This window comes from Theobroma cacao, chromosome 8 (genome assembly GCF_053813885.1).
Source record: "Theobroma cacao isolate CCN51 chromosome 8, ASM5381388v1, whole genome shotgun sequence".
Lineage (NCBI taxonomy): Eukaryota > Viridiplantae > Streptophyta > Magnoliopsida > Malvales > Malvaceae > Theobroma > Theobroma cacao.
The window spans coordinates 24,869,920-24,892,616 of NC_142646.1; the positions used below are offsets into that span (position 1 = coordinate 24,869,920).

Here is a 22,697-nt window from a genome sequence, read left to right on the forward strand (position 1 = left end):
CATCGTTCACACAAATTTCATTGATCTTTAATTAGTCATTCATTTTAGGATACTTATCCACTTACAAGAATCTAAATAGATCTAGACATTTCAAAGGCCCTTGAACTTAAATCAAGGTAATGTATAGATCAACTCTACTGTGGCATTTTACAATCAATAACAACTATCAATTTATTGTACCAATATTCAATCTTACATTTACTGTTAAATATGAAGAAAAAGCATTACAACCATGATGTGTGCATCAAATACATATATTTAATGGGAGATTAAATACTTAATTAGTCTAAGTTAGACTAGATTTAAGATCAGATTTAGGTGTTTTTTAGTTATTTTATTAGTTTAGTTTAATTTATGTTTAAATGTTGATTTTACATTAATAATGTTAGTTTTATATTATTTATATTTATTTTTATATTTTTGCAGGAGTTGGATCAAAAATAATTTCAATTGATGAAGAAAGGTGCATAATGAACTGGTGCTATGTTTGCATATATTTCGGTTTTTTGAGCATATCTCACACTACAAAAGTTCAAATGACATGATTTTTAAACCATTAGAAATCTAAGAGCTATAACTTTTATGTTTACCACTTTGTCCAGTTAAAATTGAAAGGTGGTCAAAATCTTTGTCGAAGTGAAAGTACTGCATTAGAAAAACAGAATTGAGACAAAACCTTTGAGAGTCGTGGCTCTAAGAAATGATAGTCACGACGCTCAATGTATTTTTCAAAAATAATAAGCTTATGGGATTTTGGAAGCTAAGGCTTTTGAAGGCTATTTAAGAAGCCTTTTTCAAAGGTTTTTGGGAGAAGACAGCAATCAATTTTTTTGGAGAAAAAGAACAAAAAACGAAGCAAGAAAGCAAAAGAGTTGGAGGGAGAATAAAGATCATAAAGTTTCAATTATTAGTTTTCTCTCTCTACTTTTGTGTTTTTCTTATTTTCTTTGACTTCGATGAATGACTAATTTTCTTTGGATGAAGTTTTTATTAGATATTATGAACTAAACAATTTTTCTAGGATTGCAATTGAACTCACATGTAATCTAAATTTTTAATCTCTTTCTTGCTTATCTTTAATGAGATTTAAATTGTTTATTCCAATTTGTTCTTAATGCTTTTTAATTGATTGGCCACCAATTAAATTGATCTAGGAACCTAAATATAACTTGGAACAAGGAGTTTAGTGTAGACTAAAATTAGAATAGCATATGATCATATTAATTGATTTGTGTATAGGATAGGGATATTATTATATGCCATATGTAACCAAAATTAGAGACTAAACTTAATGAGTCTATTTTAATTTCAATTTACATAGGGACATAGTGATTTGGTTAAAATAGATATTTTTATAAGACGAGTAAGGAGACCCTTATCAATAATTGAGGATTTTAGGTTAGCAATTCAACCTATTGAAATAAGTTGTGGAAGAGAGGTAAGATTTAGATGAAGTGTGAGTGATATTATAATTTTAGGCTTGTTTGATTTGCTTTTTACCCAATTATCTTGTTGCTTTAATTTTTTATCAAATTAGTTTTAGTTTAGTAATTTTTAGTTTAATTAGAATTTAGATTTTAATTATTTGAATAAAACTAAATTATTCTAACTTTAGTACTTAGTAAAATTTTAGATTAATTCTCTGTGGGATCGATACTCTGCTTGCTTGTATACTATACATTCGATACGTATACTTACGTAGTAGAATTTTAATTGAAAAAAAATTACAAGCATTAGAGACAAAAACACATTCACAGCTAACTCAGTAGACAAGTCTTTCAAAAGCAACAGTAGCAGATTTATTAGCTATGGATCCAAAGCAAGTGTTGGTAAGATTATCTATTTATAGTACTATAACATTGATGACAATCAATATTTATATGTTGTTCACAAATGAAAAATAAAACAATTAAATATATAAAAAAAATTTTGTTCTTTTCCATGCCAGAATGCCAAATTTAAGGTCACAGTGGCAATTATCAATGTCGAAGCATCAAATGGATGGTGCTATAACACTTGTGATTAATGTGCAGCAGGTCTACGATTTTTTGCTGGCAAATTTTCGTGCCCGAAACACGATAAGAAGACATTGGTTCCTATGTAAGTAACATAATACTTATTTATTATTGAATTTAGTAAAAACTGCATCCTTACAAAACAAAGAATCTAACAACACATTTTAAAATATTTTATAGAATGATTTGGTAGTTAATGGTCCAAGATGTAACTGGTACCATTAAGCTGCAAGCTTTGGACAACAAGCTGAAAAATTGATTAGAGCTACAATTACAAAATTTGCTGCAATTAAAACATTAGACAAGACGACTCTTCCTCCTCTTGTGAAGGCACTAATCAACACTAGAAAAAAATTTAGAGTAGGACTCACATGAAAAGCCATCGATCATGAATACATAATTTTTAAAATCTTTGACTGTAACAGTGTCAAGTAGATTGTGGCTTCAAGTACCCCTAATCCAAGAGTTTACAAGTTCTTCAAGTCAACAACCGACTATCGGTCAAACTCCACTTAGCATTGAAGAACCTCAAATGAAACTACCACCATCTTTGACAAGTGTACAAGTTTCAAAGGAACTATTTTCGGAAGAGTCACCTAGAAAAAAATGAAAATAGGTAAATTACCCAAAATGATAGTATTTTTTATTTAAATTAGTATAAAGAAACTATCAACTAACTTCATATCATACTTGATGATATGCAAACAAGAGGTTCAAGCATATTGTAAAGAAAGCAATAGTTTGCAGATACCTTCACTATAAAGAAAATAGGTAAATTTTACCATAGATGGAGCAAGTTTTTTGTAGCTCCAATGTACTACAACTGCTATGGTAAAAATGTACACACAATACAAGAACAATCAAATTTTGTACACCACAACTGATTGCTGTGTTGCTTTAATTGTTGGAATAATATCATTTTAATATTTTGTAATATAAAATATGTATGACCACCTATATGAATGTTCTTTTTCTACATTCAACTTTGAGTTTGGCGTGTTAGTAAATAGATTCTAAAAAGTCTTCTCCATTTTCAATGTATAAAGTTGAAATATTAAATTTATTAAGCACACAACATTATTAAAAACATACTATATCCAAACATTATAAATTTTTTTTTAATATTCAATATTCATCAATTGAACAACCCGTAGCAATGCTTGGGTCTTTCACCTAGTTATATATAAAATTAATATAAATAATAAAAGTTTAAAACAACTTAAGAAAACATACAATCAAATTCTTGATTCCAATAACTTTATGCAAATCATTTGAATTTTTTTTGTAACATAATGCTTTAAAAAGCCTATAAAGTATCCTAGAACATTTACATAAACTTTTATTTGTTATATATTGTATTCAATTAAACTTCTCTACTTTTATTTTAGATCAAATAGGCATTTATGATTAATGGTTGACTAATTTTCCATGTGACCACGTGATCTTGTCATATCATCACATGCAAACATATCACGTTAACACCATATGGCATAAAATCACATGTGGTGTTTTGACTAATAATAGTTAGTTAATCATTAGTTATAAGGACTTAGTTGATCTAAAAAATAAAATAATTTAATGAATGTAATACCAGAATAAGAGCTTATTTGAATTTTTCTAAATATTTGGAGGAACTTTTTAAGTATTATGTCATATTTTTCCAACAGAGAATGATGTACTCTTTATTAAGATATAATTTATTAATACAATGTATTAGGTTATAATTTTTAAATTCTTCATCATTTGTTGGTAATATTAAAGTCATATAGATACCAGATAAAATATATTTACCTCTTAAGTATAATAACAATTAGTAAATTGTAATAAAGCTACCTTTTAATTATTGATAAAGATAAATTAATTTAGTATTTTTTAGTTAGATCTTGTTTAGTGTATGTATCTTGTTTTCTACACTCACTTGTTTACTTTAAAGTTATTACCTCAATAGTGGAGTTAAAGGATTCTATCATTTGTTAGAGGTATAACAAGTCTAAAGTTTAAACATAATTTAAAATAATTTGATCAACAAGAAACTAAAGAACTATAACTCCTTGATGAATAGTTAGCACAACAAATCTTGTGCAATGTCAAAAAATATGTCATCCATTAAAATATAATTTATGTGATAGACTGAAATTAGATCCTTTGTAATCTATGGATCCATCTCTAGTTAAGGTGATGGACCAAAGCTAACAAATCTAGATAGCGACTTTTTTTTATCTTTTCACCTTTAATGACCTACTCTATTAAGACTTAAATGTTAAAAACTAACCTTGTAAACTCATATCACACTGTAACATCCATTCACAATAATAGAAATGAATTTATTTCTTTAATGAAGGAAACTACATGATAGATTTTTTTTAATTGGGGAAAAGGGGATTAGAACCCTACTCTCTAAGTAGAGAGATCATGCATCAACTAATGAGCCAAATGCCCAGAGGTAAATTACATGATAGATTTGTTAAGGAGCAGTGAAGATAAGAAGTACAGGAGTTTTAAATGTTAATAGTTTTTATATTCTTGATTTTTACAGTAGTTGTTAATGAATTACTAATAGTAAATAATTAGTTAGGTTTTTACTATAGTAACTCACTTAAGTAATTACTATAGGTAGTTTTATCATATAAATAAACTATTATTGTTAAGATCTTTAGGACATTTTTCTACCATTTTGTACAGATTATTACAAGTTCGTTACCCAAATTAATATATAAGCTAGATTTTCTATAATAAACATGACAAGGGAATAAAATAATATTCTAATTTTTTTCTTTTTTCTTCTTCTAAGTTTTTCTCTCTCATGTCACAATATTTTCATGGTATCAGAGCCATGATATAAGATTTCTCAAGATCAAGATTCATTTTTTTGGTTGTTTTAATTGAAATTCTTTTCGATAATTTTTGATTGATTCAATTCAAGTCAAGATTCATTATGGCAACTTCTTTTGAGGCACCAATCGTGCCAATAATCTCTATGGTGGATGATTCTTATACATTTCCTTATTTACTCCACCATTCAAATAATAATGGATTGGTGGTAATTACACCTAAGCTCAATTCAAACAACTGTTACTCATAAAGTCATTTATTTATTCTAGCTTTTTCAATCTGCATTAAGACAAGCTTTATTATGTCAATTCCACCACCTCAGCCTTCTGATAAAATGTACATGGCATGAACAAGATATAACAACCTTATAGTTGCTTGGTTGTTGGATTCACTTACTCCACAAATTGTATCAAATGCCTTTTATATGAACAATATCGCTCAGAAATGGGATTTTCTCAAGAGATTCGCACAACTAGACGATGTGAGGATTTTCAATCTTCAACATTCTTTTCACAATATCTCACAAGGTACACAATCTATGGATGGTTATTTTACTGAGCTTAACTCCAACTAGGAGGAATTGTGAAATTTTATACCATTGCCTTATTATAAGTGTGGAAATTGTAATCAAAACTTTCATAAGTTTATTGATAGGACTGAAAAAGATAATGTGTTTAAGTTTGTTAATGGATTGAATGAATCTTATGCTGCTTTTAGGTCATAACTTATTATGATGAAACTTTTTCCTACTTTGGATGAAGTTTGTAGTATTATCTTTAGAGAAAAATCTCAACGTAGTATAAATTTACAAACTCATCCTTTTATAGAGGCCTCTACAAATATGATTATTTTTTATAATAAAACTAAGGGTAAATCCTATATAGTTTGTACAAATTATGGTAAGAAGGGCCATTATAAGGAAAAATACTACAAGCTAGTGGGATTTCCATATGACTTCAAGTTTGCAAAAGGCAAGTTTATTGGAAAAAAAAAGAAAATTATAGTATAAATAGTGTTATGACTGTTGGTTAAAAAGATCATCACGACAATGGAGATGGTAATACTAGTTCTGGTTTTCAAAGAGATTTTCCTAAAGATCAAGTTTAGAAAATTTTAGCTTCAATCAATGAGCATCCTTCAGCAGTTGTTAATGATAATGCAGGTACTAGTAACCACAGTAACAAAATCTCATTTTTAAACTCTGCACAAACAGGTACAATTACTAATCACAATTACTTGTGCACTCATCATGCTTTTGTAAGCCATATACAAACTATAAATTATTTATTTTTTCTTAATGATACTTAGATCTTAGACACAAGTGCCACAGACCATATAACTTGTAGTTTAAAGCCTTTCTCTTCATATAGGGCAATCCATAATGCATTTGTTCACTTACCAAACAAAACCAAAGTTGTTATTTCGCACATAGGAATTGTGCAACTAAGATCTTTAATATTGGAAAATGTGCTATATGTACCACTTTTTACCTATAATTTGATTACAGTAAGTTCACATACAAAATCAAGAAAATATTGTTTAACTCTTTTATATGAATATTTTGTCATACAGAACCCAATTTTTTGGAAAATGATTAAGGTTACTAAGGTTATCAATGAGTTGTATATCATGCAAGACAAGCTAGATGAACAACTGTTGAAAAAGCTTAGCAAAAATAAGAATGTAAATATTCCCAAGCAACCATTAGCAAATGTTTGTAGTTCAACACCAAGGGACTTTGATTTATGGCATTTCGAGTTAGGACGTACCCTTTTGAGCAAAATTAGGTTGATTCATTAAAACAATTTTGATGTTTTTAATGTAAATCTGATTTGATTTGTGACATTTGTTTATTAGCAAAGCAAAAACCATTACTTTTTCCTGTTTATTGTACTTTTTCAAATTCATCTTTTGATTTGATACAGGAAGGCATATATATGGAGACCTTAGTCTGTTGCAACATCATCAAACCATCATTATTTTTTTACAATAGTAAATGATTACACAAGGTTTACATGGAGTTTTCTAATGAAGTATAAATCTAAAGTTTCAATTATCATACCTACTGTTTATAATATGGTTTTAAATCATGTCAGATAATGAGAATGAGTTTAAACTTTTGGATTTTTATTCTTCTAAAGAAATTTTACATCTACTTTACTATGTTGCGTTATTGATACTCCACAACAAAATGGAGTAGTTGAATGTAAACATTAGCATTTGTTAGTCATTTCAAGGGCATTAATATTTCAATCATCAGTACCTTTGAAATTTTTGGGTGATTCAATCTTAATTGCTGCACACATTATAAATAGAATTGCCACACATGTTTTACAAAATAAAACACCATATGAAATCTTGTTTAATAAAATTCCTTCATATTCACATCTTAGAGTGATTGCATCATTATGCTTTGCATCTATCATTTCAAGTTATAGAAAAAAAATTTGATAAAAGAGCTACAAAGTGTGTTTTCATAGGTTATCCTAGAGGCATAAAAGGCTGCGAGCTATATGATTTGGAGACACATAATGTCTTTGTTTATAGGGATGTCATTTTTCATGAATCTGCGTTTCTTTTTAAATATTTGCAACAAATAGTTGATTCTTATACTTCATTTCCCACTTTGCATAACAGAGCTTCATCACCATTTGATTTGCTTTATTCTTTTGATTCACCTGATGTCACTTCACATTCACATATTCATCCCTTACATAACCATCAAGAGCATGAAGTTGATACAAGTAATTATGATCCCCAAAATACCATTTCTCCAAAAAATAATGTTTTTGACAATAACCTAACCATTGATTCTATAAATTCTTAGCTTCGAAGTTTTAAGTGATTTGTGGAGTTTGCAAACTAAATTCTAATTTTGTGATATTGTATATTCCCCCTAAAGATAAGGCTTATAACCTTGTGGCAGCATCATATATACTATTTCATGCAAATCACCATTGAGAAATGCATTATTTATATCAAGTTAATCAAGATACTAACCTTTAATCGTTGCAATAGCTCACTGTTGTTTGCTTGGCAATAAAACTAAAAGTTTCTTGAAAATAAAATCAGTCGTGGAGATTTAGTAAGTGCAATAAATGCAGTATTTACAAGTAGTCTTGTGGTTATTCTTTATTTAAAAAATCTATGAACAATGGAGATTTTGTTGCTCTCTTAGTGTATGTATATGATATAATTATTGCAAGTTCATCTATTGCACTTACTAATGATGTGAAGAATTACTTGAAAACCAAATTCAAACTAAAAGACTTAGGGAAGTTAAAATATTTCCTAGGTCTTAAAGTTGCAAGGTCTGATAAGGGCATTTCTATATGCCAAAGGAAATATGTGTTAGATTTGCTTGAAAAGTATGAGTTACTTGGTGGAAAACTAGTCACAACACCAATAGACTACAATCAAAAGCTAGCAAGGGCAAAAGAGGAATAATTATTGCAAGATGGCACTATTTATAAGCAACTTTTTGGTAAATTACTATATTTGACCTTTACAAGACTGAACATAGCCTATGCAGTTCATATATTGTCTCAATATATGGACAACCAAGTAGTGTTCACTTACAAGTAACTTTTAGAGTTTTGAAGTACCTCAAGGGGGCACCAAGGCAAGGTATCATGTTATTTTCATATTCAGATACCAGATTAGATTTACAATGATGGTGATTGGGAAGATTGCTTGGATACTAGAATATCTGTCACTGGTTATGGAGTTTTTATAGGTAAATCACTTATAAGCTGGAAATCTAAAAAGCAATCAGTAGAGGCAAGGAATTCCACTGAGGCTAAATATAGGGCAATGGCAGCAATGTGTTGTGAGGTGCAGTAGTTGTTACTTTTGCTACAAGATTTCAGAATTTCTCATCTTGGTGCTATTGAGCTATATTGTGATGATCAATCAGCCCTTCACATATGTAAAAACTCTATTTTTATAAACGTACGAAACATATTGAAATGGACTTCTATTTCATCAGAGATAAGGTCATTGCTAGAGTTATTTAGCCATGACATCTATTTACTGAGTTAGTGGATATCTATACAAAAGCATTGCAACTAGGTCCTTATCATGCTCTTCTCATCAAGATGAGTGTTATTAACATATACACTCATCTTGAGGGAGAGTATTAGAGATAAATTATTTATTTAATGAAGGATATTACATGACAAATTTGTTGAGAAGCAGTGAAGATAAAAAGCATAGGAGTTTTAGATGATAATAGCTTTTGTATTATTGATTTCTACATTAGTTGTTAAAGAATTATTAATAGTAAATAGCTAGTTAGGCTTTTATTATAGTCACGCACTTAGTAATTACTATGTAAATAAACTTTTATTATAGTCACGCACTTAGTAATTACTATGTAAATAAACTATTAATGTTAAGATCTCTAAGACATTTTTCTGCCTCTTTTTACAAATTTGTTACAAGTTTGTTACCCAGGCTAATATATAAGTTGGGTTTTCTGTATTGTACGTGACAAGAGAATAAAATGATATTTCAAATATTTTCCTTTCCCTTTTTTTGGTGTTTTTTTTTTCTCTCAGGTCACAATATTTTACACACAATAAAATACAATACAAATTGGTGTACAACAGTAATATTAATACAAAATTTGATCCCATCTCTATAGAGCATTTGAGTCATTCGCTTGATTAACTTTCAGTTTAAACACACGTAATTAGTTTCTACGCTTTTCAATAGAGAATACTTAACTAACATGAATTCTATGACAATAATGCCTTTTCTTTTTTTTTGCTTTCTTTGGTGATACTCGATCTATAGGCTAACTGGTCCTGTGCATATGCTTTCTGTTCAAATATATAACACTGACCGAAAATTTCGGCATTAAAGAACTTGGATCCTCAAGTATGTAAGGTACTCCTTGTCTCACAGGCATGCTTGGTGTGTGCTAGCTACTAATTAGCTTAACAAGAATAGTGTGATATATCATTCCTATTCCTTGCATGCATTATATATTAACATAAACAGATCTTCGACATAAACCCTCTAAATAAGGCATCCAAACAGCATAAATTTAGGTCCACGTTCAGATCAAACACTTGACGAAAGTTAAAGCTAACATATGCTAGCTTAATGTTTTAATTGAGTTTATGCTACACACCAAGCATAACAAGAAGCATCTTGACGCGCGCGCACACAAATACACACGTAAACGTCACCGATTACCTCGAACAAATGAACTTCTTTTTCTGTAATAGCTGCTGACAGGTTGTTGAACCATGAAAACAACATGGTCCAACTGCCAAACCCAGCAACCAGGGCCGCGCGCTCAGGTAATTTGAAACTAGCTAGGATATATAGAGTAAGGGAAAGTTACAACATAAGAAGTTTTGCTTGAGGATGGCCGTTAGCTAGCAATCGATAGCAACGTTTCTCAGTCAATGATGCCCCAATCCTGAATGATTCGGAAAGGTACTAGTATATTTTATTCTGGTTATGTTGTTTTCAGTATTTGCTTATCCTTAATTATATTAACAATAGAATTGAAGCAATGTTTAACTGGTAAGTACATCAATGTACATCATCATCTTGTTTCTTCAAATCAACTTTTTCTCTTTTTCTTCTTGTAGAGTTTTACTCTTATGCCGGCTTCATATGATCAAAGGGACTGTTATGATTTTCCCACTCCTTCCTTTGATTGATGAATCTTGATAATCAAAGGGATTCATTAGCTATGCAGGAAGACTCAAAGCACAGCACATATTTTTTGTAGCATTAGAATCCTAATTTGTTCAGAATTGTTGGGGCGATATCAGCTTAGAGATTTCATTTCTTCTTAAAGAGTGTCTCTAAGCAAGAGAATTTTACTTTGAATATCTATATTGGGTGGGCTTTACCTTAACTTTGCACATAGCCTCACATGACATGCTTGAGTAGAGACCATATGCTCAAATCATAGGCTTCAGTGGTGTGGGGGGGATTGAAAGCTAGCATTAGCAAACCATTGGCAGTTGTTTCAATCAAATCGACAAAGTATCATAGACATAAAATTTTCACAAAAATGGGATTTCTTTCCCTATTTCGATCTACTCTTTCTAGAACTAATTCTATATAGGAACGGCAATAGCATGTGATGGTGTATACATATAGGTATAGAGCGCATGTGTTTTTTTATATATCAAGCTTTAGCTTCACCTGAAAATAAATAGCCTAAGTTTCTTCTTCCTTTGTGTTTTCTTCAAGGGCCTTTGTGAAGACCACGAACAATAAGGTGCTGCAACCTTAAAAGAATCTGATCACTTCAGGATCGCATGCAGCGTCTTTATTATGCCTTGTGCCCGTGGCAGCTTGACAACGAGTCCAAGAAAATGCGGGGAAAGGCAGTTTCAGGGAAAGCCATTTTCGTATTATGTCTTGCTAGCTTTCTTGCAGGATCACTGTTTACCAGCCGAACGTGGACTGCTTACACTTCTCATGACAAATATCATCCTACTCCACCCATTCAAAAGCATGCCAGCAATAAGTTGGGAGAAGTAGCCCGTGACTTTGATCGCAAACGTGTATGCATGCTAACTAGAGTTTATCCAATTTATTCCTTTATTATTATATATCATATATATGTTGCTGCCTGCAACCTATCAGATTGAGATCAGTTTTTCCCATTCTAATCAGAAATTGGCTGAAGGAAAGGCAGAAGATATCATGGGGGAAGTCTTAAAAACTCACAAGGCTATCCAGTGAGCTTATACCTCTTGTTATTGTGCAAAATTAACCTCCGGTTTCAGTAAATGCCATCTAATTATGTTTATGTCCAACCGCACCGTACGTAGGTCACTTGACAAAACAATCTCCAACTTGGAAATGGAATTAGCAGTAGCTCGTATGAGCAAGACTAGTGCTGGAGGAATTTCCCTGGAAAGCAAATCTAATCAGACATTGCAGAAGGCTTTTGTGGTTATTGGAATTAACACAGCATTTAGCAGCAGGAAAAGAAGAGACTCCGTTCGAGAAACATGGATGCCTAGAGGTCCTGCGGTGTCTCCTAACATAACATGTCTTTTTGGATCCTTAATTTTTCTTTATGGAAAATGTGCTTGCATGAATGGATTGTACCAGACCTGGGTCATAAAATTAAGCAGTTGAGAATTGTTGTTGTGGTGTTACAGGAGAAAAACTGAAGAAATTGGAGAGAGAGAAAGGGATTGTTATAAGGTTTGTGATAGGGCACAGTGCCACACCAGGGGGTGTTCTGGATAAAGCACTGGACAGAGAAGAGGCAGAGCACAAGGACTTTCTTAGGCTGAAACACGTAGAAGGATACCACCAGCTGTCCACCAAGACCAGACTCTATTTCTCTACTGCTGTTGCCATATGGGACGCCCAATTCTATGTGAAGGTGGATGATGATGTCCATCTCAACTTAGGTTAGCATTTCTCTTCTGTTCTTTTTTTGATTCAATCTTATAGTAATACAATAATCTTACAGTACTACAATGAGTCATGGAATATATATATATATATATATATATATATATTGGTATTGTTGTTTTGATTGCAAAGGTATGCTAGCCAGCACGCTTGCACAGTACCGATCCAAGCCCAGAGTGTATATCGGGTGCATGAAGTCTGGACCAGTTCTTTCTCGCAAGTAAGTTTTTTATATTTTTAATAATTATTGTATACTAGCAAAATATTTTTAATTATTTTTTAAAAAAAATAACAAGACAAACTAATCATAGTACTGAAAATTAATCATAATACAATAACAAGTAATTGTACGGCAGAGGGGTGAAATATCACGAACCAGAGTACTGGAAATTTGGAGAGGATGGAAACAAGTACTTCAGGCATGCCACTGGACAATTATATGGCATCTCCAAGGACCTTGCTGCCTATATTTCCATCAACTCGTCAGTCTTTGCTTCTACACCTCTCTCTCTCTCTCTCTCTCTCTCTCTCTCTCTTTATGGAACGCTTTCAGACTGAGGCATGAATTTCTCAATGGTTGGCAGCCCCATCTTGCATAGATACGCCAATGAGGACGTGTCTCTGGGATCATGGTTGATTGGCTTAGAAGTTGAACACGTGGACGACCGTTCCATGTGCTGTGGGACCCCTCCAGGTATGCAAAACTTCTTCTCTCTTTTGGGTCATCAAATCATATGCATATCTTTGCTGTTCCTCAACTAACTAAAACCAACAATGTTGTGCCTGTCAGATTGTGAATGGAAGGCTCAAGCAGGGAATATCTGCGTGGCGTCATTCGATTGGTCGTGCAGCGGAGTATGCAATTCAGTGGAGAGAATGAAATATGTGCATTCCTCTTGCGGAGAAGGAGATGGTGCACTTTGGAAGGTTGATCTTTGAGTTTGCTACAGCCTACTGCCCTGCCCCCATACCGTACATGTGTTCAGAGCTAAGGCCTAGACTCTAGCATAGCTGATATTGTTTTTGCCTATATATTTCTGTTTCACATACGTACCATGGAGGACACTATATATATACATATAGAAGAATAAATTAAGTTAGAGGTTGTGCTGCCTAATAATTATCCAAATATGGAAACCTGAGATTAAAACAAAAGAGGTTCATACGATACTACAGATAAATGGTTTTACTTACATATCTACCAGCGAAAGTAAAAGTAAAACCAAGGATAGGACAATGCAGTCAGTCTTGCATATGCTTGGAAATTCTATGACCTAGCTACACAACAATAACTCCCTTACATCTTCTTTTCTTTAATTTGACAAACTACAATTTATCATGGTAAACATATAACATCTCTCTTAATAACAAGGATAGCTCATCTAAAACATAAAAACTTGTGAAGATTCATTCTAAGAGAAGACAACAAAAGAAAAAACAAATGTAAGAGGAAGGAGGAAAGGATCATCTACTTGGGTTCAACTTTTGCAGAAAGTGTGTATCCACCACTGTAGTCGAAAGCATCGCTGTCATTGTTATCCTTTTTAGGTAAACTATCGCCATAAGGATGCCTAAGAGAACCTTTTGCAGCTTCGAAATCAGTAGCAGATGATGAAGCAGAAGTAGTTGAGTTTGTGTTCATCCCGTCATTTTGCAAAATGGTTTCAATGGCCTTTACCACCTCGCTCATTGTTGGACGGTCTGTAGCTGAATCCTCAACACATTGCATTGCCAACTCCAAGAATTTTCCAAATCCTATAAGAATTCCTGTGCTTCTGATGGTTGGATCCATTAACTCCCTCAAGCCATAGTGCTCTTCATCCTTCGTATTCATCACTGTTCGCACCTCCCGCACAACGTACTTACCTTTCTCAATCGGTTGCTTAGCTGTTATAAGTTCAAGCATTACCACGCCAAAACTGTAAACATCACTCCTCTCAGTTAATTGTTGGGTCATGTAATATTCAGGATCCAGATAACCCTGCAACAAAATATCATTTGAGAGTTAGAGAAATAAAAATATTCTACATAGTTGGAAACTCTGAGTGGATTGCATGGGTATAATTGAAGCGAGAGCATAAAACTGAAAAATCAATCCGATTCCAAAAGCATCTTAAGTAACATGTTCAAGAGTACTCACTAATGTGCCTTTAACTTGGGTTGAAACATGGCCCTTTGAACTGTCTGATACCAGCTTCGACAGGCCAAAGTCTGCAACCTTCGCTGTTAAATTTTCATCCAACAAAATGTTGCTGGACTTAATATCTCTGTGGATAATAGGAGGATTTGCGAGCTCATGTAAGTAAGCTAGTCCTCTAGCTGAGCCAAGAGCAATGCGGAGTCTCCTTTTCCAGTCAATGTATATGCCAGATCTCCCTACAACAAATGTGATTCCATGTCATTTATTAAATGAGGTAGCCATCAAGAACCTGAATCATAAATTAATGGTGACTTTCCATGGACTTCCCATGAGGCACACAAGTGAAGCTCTAGGTGAAAAATACAAAAGACAAGACTGATTCTCTGGTGGTGCAGGAGATGAAACCTTGTTGCAAAGACAACCACCACATTTTTAATGCTAAAATCAGGCACTCTCCCACGATTAACAAATCAATCTCATGCACCTAGACAATTACTAATCATTGTTTCATCTTTAACTCACATGTTGTACCTGCAACGTAAGGTAAACTAACCTAACAGGCTGTCCCGAAGTGTTCCATTGGCCATAAATTCATAAACCAGCATTTGTTCTCCTTGCTCAAAGCAAAATCCAACAAGACCAACAAGGTTCTTATGATGAACTCTTGAAAGCAATTCAATTTCAGTCTTGAATTCAAGCCCACCCTGCATTGATCCATGTTGAGCTCTTTTAATTGCCACTGATTGTCCATCAGAGAGCATTCCTCTGTATACCTGCAGAGGACATGAAGGCTATTTCAGCAACTGCTAACAGTAATCCATAAACCTCGTTAGATAAACTTGGAGATTTACCTTGCCATACCCTCCAAATCCTAGTTCATTATTTTCAGAGAAATTATTGGTGCACTTTTTAAGCTCATCATAAGAAAACCACCTTGCTCCTTTCAACTGTGGTGCACCACCACTGTCTCTGCCACTTGGTGCCCAGGATGCTGGAACATATAGAAGATCAATACAGAAGTAAACAATTTTACAATACCAGATACCTGTTTCTATACCAAATTTCAAGTATTACTTACCAAATGGTTTACTCAACCCAATGGCCTTTTCTGCACGTTTCTTTTGCCGAACAGCATATATTCCAACTCCAAGCAAGCCTAGAACCAAAATGACACCCCCAATTGCTACGGCAATGATTACTCCAATGCTAACAGAAGTTCCATTTGAGGCTGAAGCAAATTTGTGGTTTGATTTGTCAATCCATCACTTATAGGTTAAGATCAAAGTTAAATTCTTAGGAATAGGAAGGTTTCAGTTACCTGGGAAAGTATAAGGAGAAGCAATAAAATAGTATGGTCCAAACTCTGGAGGAGGTTTGTAAGTTTGATTACTTAAATCAAATCCAATTCTCTGAATTTCTGACCTATTGAAGTATTTTTCATCTGGTGGAAAGAGTGCCAGCTGGATCTGAAGGTAGTCATCAACATTGAAGAATGGATTCTGAAGGAAAACTGAACCAGGAGTTAGGCTCAATTTCACCCAAAGGCTCATTTCTAATGAATGAAACATATTCACATTGGACAATTCCCTGAACATGGGTCCTCTGAAATACAATGTTCCTTCAAATGGATAGGCACATTCACAACTCTGAGGGCTAAGCTTCTGATCAATGGGACATGATTTTCTTCCACAATTAGCTAGGCTGGTGGCATAGGGTTTTGTATTTTGTTGCTGAACCTGACAGTAATTAGTGTTTGAGAGAGCACTTGTGCACACGGGATTGCCTATAAGACTGAATCACATAACAGTGACAAATAAGTATGGTGGGGGGGGGAAATATAGATTATTATTCTAGATGAAAAAAATTAACACCAATGAAATGTCTTACATTAAAGTATTCGCATATCCAGATCCTAGTGTTATTGAGGAAATCTGGTTGTTCTGCAAATCAACAAGCTTTAGTTGAGTGCCAACTTTGTCACCCAAGTTCAATGTGCCATTAAAGGCATTGTTTCGTAGTTTCCTGTCAAAAGATCAAGATGACCTGAATTGAGTCATGCACCTTCTCTTTTCTTAAAATAAGCTTTTTAGAATGGTTTTTTAAATTCGAGTCACTACTCACACTTGCTGTATCTGCGGGAAGCTAAAAAGCTTTTGCGGTACAGGCCCTTGAAGTGATCCATGTTCAATAACTCTGCAAATTATGAAATTTTGCATAAGTTACAACAGTTGAAGGAAGAGTCAGATTTTTTTTTTGGTGACTACAAATTACTCACAGAGTAGTGAGTGACGCTAAGGTTGAGAACCAGACTGGAGTTTCTGTTGGGTCAAATGAATTGTTACTAAGATCCCTGTAAAGTGAAATGGAGTCAGGATTCATTACTATGAAAAACAAATAAACCATCACATCTGAAGAAGGAAACTCCTATTCTTCTGACTTACACATAATTGAGTGTATTCATTGAGGTTAAGTCTGGCAAAGGGCCAGTTAGATTATTGTGAGCTAAATTCCTGAAGGAAAGCAAAATTTGCATCAGGAAGTAAGTTCATTAACCACAACATTATCAAACTGAAAAAGTAAAAAATATATACCCACAATTCATTGATGTTTGTAAGGTTGTTGAGATTTGAAGGGACCTTTCCTGTCAAAGCGTTTCTATCAAGTCGACTGTTTTGGATTGGAATGTGTGCATTCCCATTAGTGTTAACAGAGGAAAATTAATATAACAAAGTAAAGCTGCAGAGGAAAGAAAATGAGGTCAATGGAGTTTTTACTCACAGAACCTCGAGAGTCTGAACATGTCCTAATGTGGACGGGATGTTCCCAGCAAATTGATTTCCATCAAATAGTCTGACATTGTAACGCTATGAACCTTTAGGAGGAGGAATGCCATACAAACTAAATTGATGGATGGATGGATGGATATCAACTTACATGTGAATTAGTACCATCTCAGAGCTGAAGAGTTTTGGTGGAATGGTACCCGAAAGCTTATTTTTATTGAAATGGCTGCAAGTTCACAACAATGAAACTCTTATTTGGTCAATACTCAGTGATCTGAACTTCTAACTACATAATGATCAGGTACTTTCATCCTTTCTTATCTTTCACACTGAAGGTATGTTGGGAAAGTAAACTTACAAGTGTTTAGCCTTTAAAAGGAGGTCCAATCCTGGGGAGGTGGGTGTCGAAACTGGGATAGATCCCATCAGCTGATTGTCTGCCAGATCTAGCCAATAGAGTTTAGAGAGCGTTCCCAAAGATGGAGGAATTCTACCAGTGAAATTATTTGAATTCAGGGCACTGCAAACAAGGGTAGTTTTGAAATGAATAGGCATAAAAGGTCTTTACTTTGCACTGATTTATGTAGTTTTATTAGTAGTAATGGCAACTCTTACAGGAAGGATAACTCAGCCAGCTTTCCAAGCTCTTCTGGAATATTACCAGTGAAGCCACAGCCGGCTAGGATTCTGAAAAAATGGGATACCAAAAGGAAAATAAGCAGAAGATAAATTCATATCATGAGGAAGCTAGTTGAGCAGAAAGCTGGATTCATCAAATCAGTAAAGTAGCCATCTTACAGGATATTCAGCTTTTCCAAATCCCCCAAACGTGGAGACAGAGAACCGGTGAGATCCCGATTAAATGACAGGTCCCTATAGTTAAATAATTTTAAAAGTGAGAAAAATATATGTAATAGATGCGATTTAGAATTGTTCATAGACGAATGAGAAACAGAATTCCATATTGACTATCCTTCATGTAGTAATCCTGCACATGCATAGTTCAGTACAATAGGTGAAAAAACATGGTGAGAAGGAAACTCACAAGGATCTCAATTCAGTTAGTTCCCCAATGTCACCACTTAGTTTCCCTTTAAGACCCATGGTTGATAATCCCCTGAGATCACATGAGCATAAGTAATGACCATGATCCAAATGACCAGTAGAAGAGAAGTAGTTAAACTTGAAAAGAAAAGAAAAACTCCTCAGAGTCCATATTCAGCCTTGAGAAAGAAACACCCACTGTTATACAATACTCACAGTGCAGTCACCCTTGAGCTGTTGCACGTGACTCCTTCCCATGGTGCTCCACAAGGATCATCCGACTTATCCCAGCTTGGCGGTGTATTTTGCCATGAATCCTTCAAAGATTGGAGAGCAGCAGCTGCAGCAAAAGCACAAACAAAGATTGATGTTGCAAATGATGATATGAAATGTTTCCCTGTGATGCCTTACCCTTGTCCCTTGTCTATATAAAACTATATATAATCATTGAAATGAAAATTATCTGAAGCATATTATCAGTACAAACAGAAGTTCAAAAACAGGTTGCATTGCCAATTGAGGATAGTTACAGAAGATATGGCTCTTGGCCTTCCCCTTCACCCATTTTTCTGTCAGAAACTGAATATAAGTTATACACATCACATAATTATAATTTAACTATAATGCTATACAAACAGCTTGAATTTCTTGACCTTTAGAAGGCTGCGCGCAGCAATATTGCTTTTCACGCATTTCATATACTGATCAAAAGAGAAAATATATGACAAAATGTTAGAAGAGGCAGAAATGAGGAGCAAGGATATTAAGGTTACCATCGTGAGGGTCTGTAAAAGCAGAAATAAGGCTAACATCTGCACAAAAGAAAACCAGGAATAAGAGTAATGAGAGGGCTGTCATGGCTGCAACCTGACTCTTGCTGTGCTTCGTTTCACCACAAATACTCTCAAACTCCACAGTCGCTGATCATGTTCACCACCAACAAGCATGCACAATGTGTTACTGCTTCTGCCCAAAAATATGAGTAGCAGCAAAAGAGGAGCAAGGCAGTGGCCTACCCTTTTCTTTTCACGGCTTCCTTTAATCGATTTGCCTTAGCTTTGAAGCTAATCTAATAACCCCTACACTTAAAGTTATATGAAGCTATCATCATCTTTTTTTCTTTTTCCGTTTCTTTTTTAATTTCATTAAACCAAAAAACAAAAACTGTTTTCTCTTTGTCAGTGTAGGTGTAGAAGTGTGTTGGATACGTTTGAAATCATCATCAAGTGCAGGTACAGAATGTCACAGAGTAGTGTTTGACAATGAAAGTACTGGCTAATTTCTCATCTTTTAGAACGGCCCAATGGGATTCCTGAGTCAGGTTTAAGCATGGAATTACAATAATTATGGCTTGATATGGGTATGAGTTACAGTTTTATTTCCATGGAAGCAAGCAAATTTGATGGTTGGTGCAGAGGGGTCCCATGGTAATATAATGTATATTCTTAACATCCTTGGTTTTCTAATTTTAGGAGATATTTTCAACAACAAAAAAAAAAAAAAAACCCAACACCAACCCACCATTAGAAGGCCCAAAGTTTAAGCAATTAATTAGGCACTGAAATTGCCAAGTGTTGATATAGGAACACACTTGGGCTTTAGTAGAATAGTAAACCCACTTCAAACTTACTTGTCTAGTAAGTATTGATGATGATTAGCTACATATTATGCATATTGCCCTTTAAGTTATATTTAGCTTACCTATCTATTCATAAAAAAAAAAAAGGAAAAACCAACAAAAGAAGAAAGAAACAAAATGGTCAACAATTAAACCTTGATATACAAATTTAAAAGTTTTAAGAGATATAATTTATTGTTTATAATACAATCCAAAAAGCCAATGATTTTCATATTTAATTAAAACATCAATAAAACAAAGAGAATTAATAGTTACAAAGCAATTGGTAAAATCCATAAACCACTTTACGAAATTACTCACAGTTTGAAATCGAATATTTATGTTTGACTTTGATTTGGCACGGGAACGGGTCTAGTATTTTTGGGGTTTTTTTAAAATTATAATTTAAAAAATATAGTTTTCAATATCAAAAGATAAAAAAGAAAATGTTAGAAATTAGTTTGAAACATAGAAAAAGCAAGTAATAAAAAAAAACCAAAGTAAACATAACTTCGAATGCATTGAATTCAATTTGGAAGGTTACCCATTACCAACCCCATTGATATTCTCATTTCAATTCTCATTAATCTTGGTTTGTTTTTCCATTAATTGTTGGAGCTTTCCCAAAATCAACATCATTATCCATTAACTTATCTAACATTATCCACTTCACTTGCAACATACACCAATTTCAACTATCCTTCACAAGAAATCCATTTTTTTTTACTATTCAACCTCGATAAAAAGTAATGAGATATTTAAACAGAACTATGAATTGTACTCTAGTTCATCTAAACGTTGAAAACCTTAAGTTAATCATATGAATTTTGACAAAGATAAGAAATTCACATTACGATATATTTTTTTTATGTTGGTAGGTGTTGCAATATTTTGGAAAAGTATAAAACAAAACTTGTGATCACATCTACAATGCACGTAAAATTTATAATACGTTATGGTATAGTTACATAGGCTATCTAGTGGAGAAATCTCATTCAATATTTATCGGTGACTGGCTCTATTGTTAAACCCATACAATTGTACTTTGATAATGTTGTAGCATTTTTGTTCATTGACAACAATAGAGGTATTACAAAGACTATGCATTTAGAGATTTGACAATTGAACAACTTATAAAAAAAGGTTACATTTTAGAAAAGCATATTAAAACTGATAACATAGTAGTTGATCCCCAAACCAAGGGACTACACTTTATCACTTTCAAGAAACATATTTTGACATAGGTATTGTGGAGTCTTTACAATGTATATTCGTTCCTAAATTATTTATGTTTCTATACATTTATTTGAAGACTTAAGACATAGGGTGAGGCATAAATCTATAACCTTACTGTTATGTTTTTAACACATGATGTATATCTCAAGATATGTAAGGTAGACATATAGGTTTAGTGAATAAATCATAAAATATTTCTCTTGCAAGCTTGGGCTTCATAAAGTAGAGAACAAAATGACTAACAAATGAATACAACACGTGAAATAGAGCATTAAAGAAATGCTGTTATTTATTGAGACACTACCACATTAACTTCATGTCCTTGGGTAGTACATGTGATTATAGTTGGTGGTGTATCTTGATAGACATGTAGTTATTGTTATTTTCCTATATCACAAATTTTATTGGATAGAAAGATCTTTTAGGGTAAGTGTCAAGTTGTTTATAAATTGAGCTTGTTAAGTTTCAAGTTGTCTTAGCCCGTACGCCAATATTTTAAGAAAATATGTTTCCAAATTTTGAGTTTAAATAATATAATCCAAGTGGGAGATTATTAGATTTTTTTAGATAATAAAGTATGAACTTACATTATTTAATTTATTTTACCCTTTTATAAAAAATAGGTTAAGTTTATTTGATCAAGTGACAATGTCAAACCTGACCTTATAAATACATGTCATGACATACATGCACTGAGTAACATGTTATTACGCTAGGAAAGTTCCTAAGAATAGACGAAACCGGTATTGTACCTAACGGTACACTTGAGTTGATTTAACCTCGAACTAGTTCAAATAGGAATCGTATGATGAAATTTAATATTTTACAGTCCAGGAATGACTAAAAATGATTATTTGGAGTTCGAGGGTTCATTTGGGAAAAAATTAAAAATTTTGATGTTTAGGGGCAAAATCGTCATTTTGCCACCTAAGATAATAATTTGATCATGGAGTGAAATTTTTGATCAAGATTAACTTTTTGGAGTATAATTTAATGATAGGAAGTGAAAATTTTTAATTCAGACAATTTTCGAAATATAGGGGCAAAACGGTAATTTTGTCGTCCCGGGGTAAAAACCGTAATTTTCACCACCCAAAACTTGTCAAAATCATAAGATTTATTTATTTTTGGTATGAACAACTATGGTATGTTAAGTGGTGAAAAATTGAAGTTTAAAAGACGAAAATTTAAAAATGGGCCAATGGAAAAGTGACACATGACACTTTTTTAATGATTTAATATTATTTTAATGAAAAGTCAGCCCATTTAAACCTCATTTTAAGTGATGGCCGGCCATAAGGGAGAACAAGAGAGAAAATAGAAAGGAAAGGAAGAAAAAAAGAAAAACCAAAGAGAAGCAAGAAAATTCAAAGGGGAATTCACGTTTTTCGCTCGTTTACGCGTCTAACGGTAAGATTTTTCGACTTTAGCTTGATTTCTACCTTTCCTATGCCTTTGTTTCCATTTAGCATGCTTGAGGAGAGAGATCTAAAAGTGACATCAAGGGCTGGCCGAATTTCAAGGGGTGAGAAAATTGAAATTTTTAGGTTTTGATTTTTAGTTAAATTGATAGTTTTAGTTAGTTAAATGTGTTTAGAAATTAAATTGGGCAAGAAAGTATTAAA

The 22,697-nt window shown here is 33.2% G+C and overlaps 2 protein-coding genes across 3 annotated transcripts; one reads left to right on the top strand and one right to left on the bottom strand.

The window, feature by feature from the left end:
- The first annotated feature begins 11,173 nt into the window (after positions 1–11,173).
- LOC18592775 (Galactosyltransferase family protein) lies at positions 11,174–13,421 on the top strand. 2 transcript variants are annotated; one of them, XM_007019652.3, is made up of 8 exons: positions 11,174–11,383; positions 11,496–11,560; positions 11,654–11,850; positions 11,990–12,247; positions 12,384–12,471; positions 12,608–12,733; positions 12,836–12,945; positions 13,042–13,421. In XM_007019652.3, the coding sequence occupies exons 1-8, from the start codon at positions 11,192–11,194 to the stop codon at positions 13,188–13,190; spliced, it is 1,185 nt and encodes a 394-aa protein (XP_007019714.3). In that variant the 5' UTR covers positions 11,174–11,191; the 3' UTR covers positions 13,191–13,421. The 2 variants fall into 2 exon arrangements, with proteins under 2 accessions (XP_007019714.3, XP_088665150.1); XM_088809024.1 differs by having other exon boundaries at positions 11,192–11,356; positions 11,472–11,560.
- Positions 13,422–13,480: 59 nt separating this feature from the next.
- Positions 13,481–19,265, bottom strand: LOC18592776 (Leucine-rich repeat protein kinase family protein). Its single transcript, XM_007019654.3, has 19 exons — positions 18,992–19,265; positions 18,435–18,558; positions 18,220–18,291; positions 17,973–18,047; positions 17,790–17,861; positions 17,533–17,694; positions 17,326–17,400; positions 17,170–17,241; positions 16,987–17,058; positions 16,833–16,901; positions 16,667–16,741; positions 16,513–16,584; positions 16,279–16,413; positions 15,710–16,182; positions 15,470–15,619; positions 15,243–15,382; positions 14,945–15,164; positions 14,392–14,627; positions 13,481–14,232 (listed from the first exon to the last, which is right to left on the bottom strand). The coding sequence occupies exons 1-19, from the start codon at positions 19,074–19,076 to the stop codon at positions 13,720–13,722; spliced, it is 2,892 nt and encodes a 963-aa protein (XP_007019716.3). The 5' UTR covers positions 19,077–19,265; the 3' UTR covers positions 13,481–13,719.
- Positions 19,266–22,697: the final 3,432 nt, after the last annotated feature.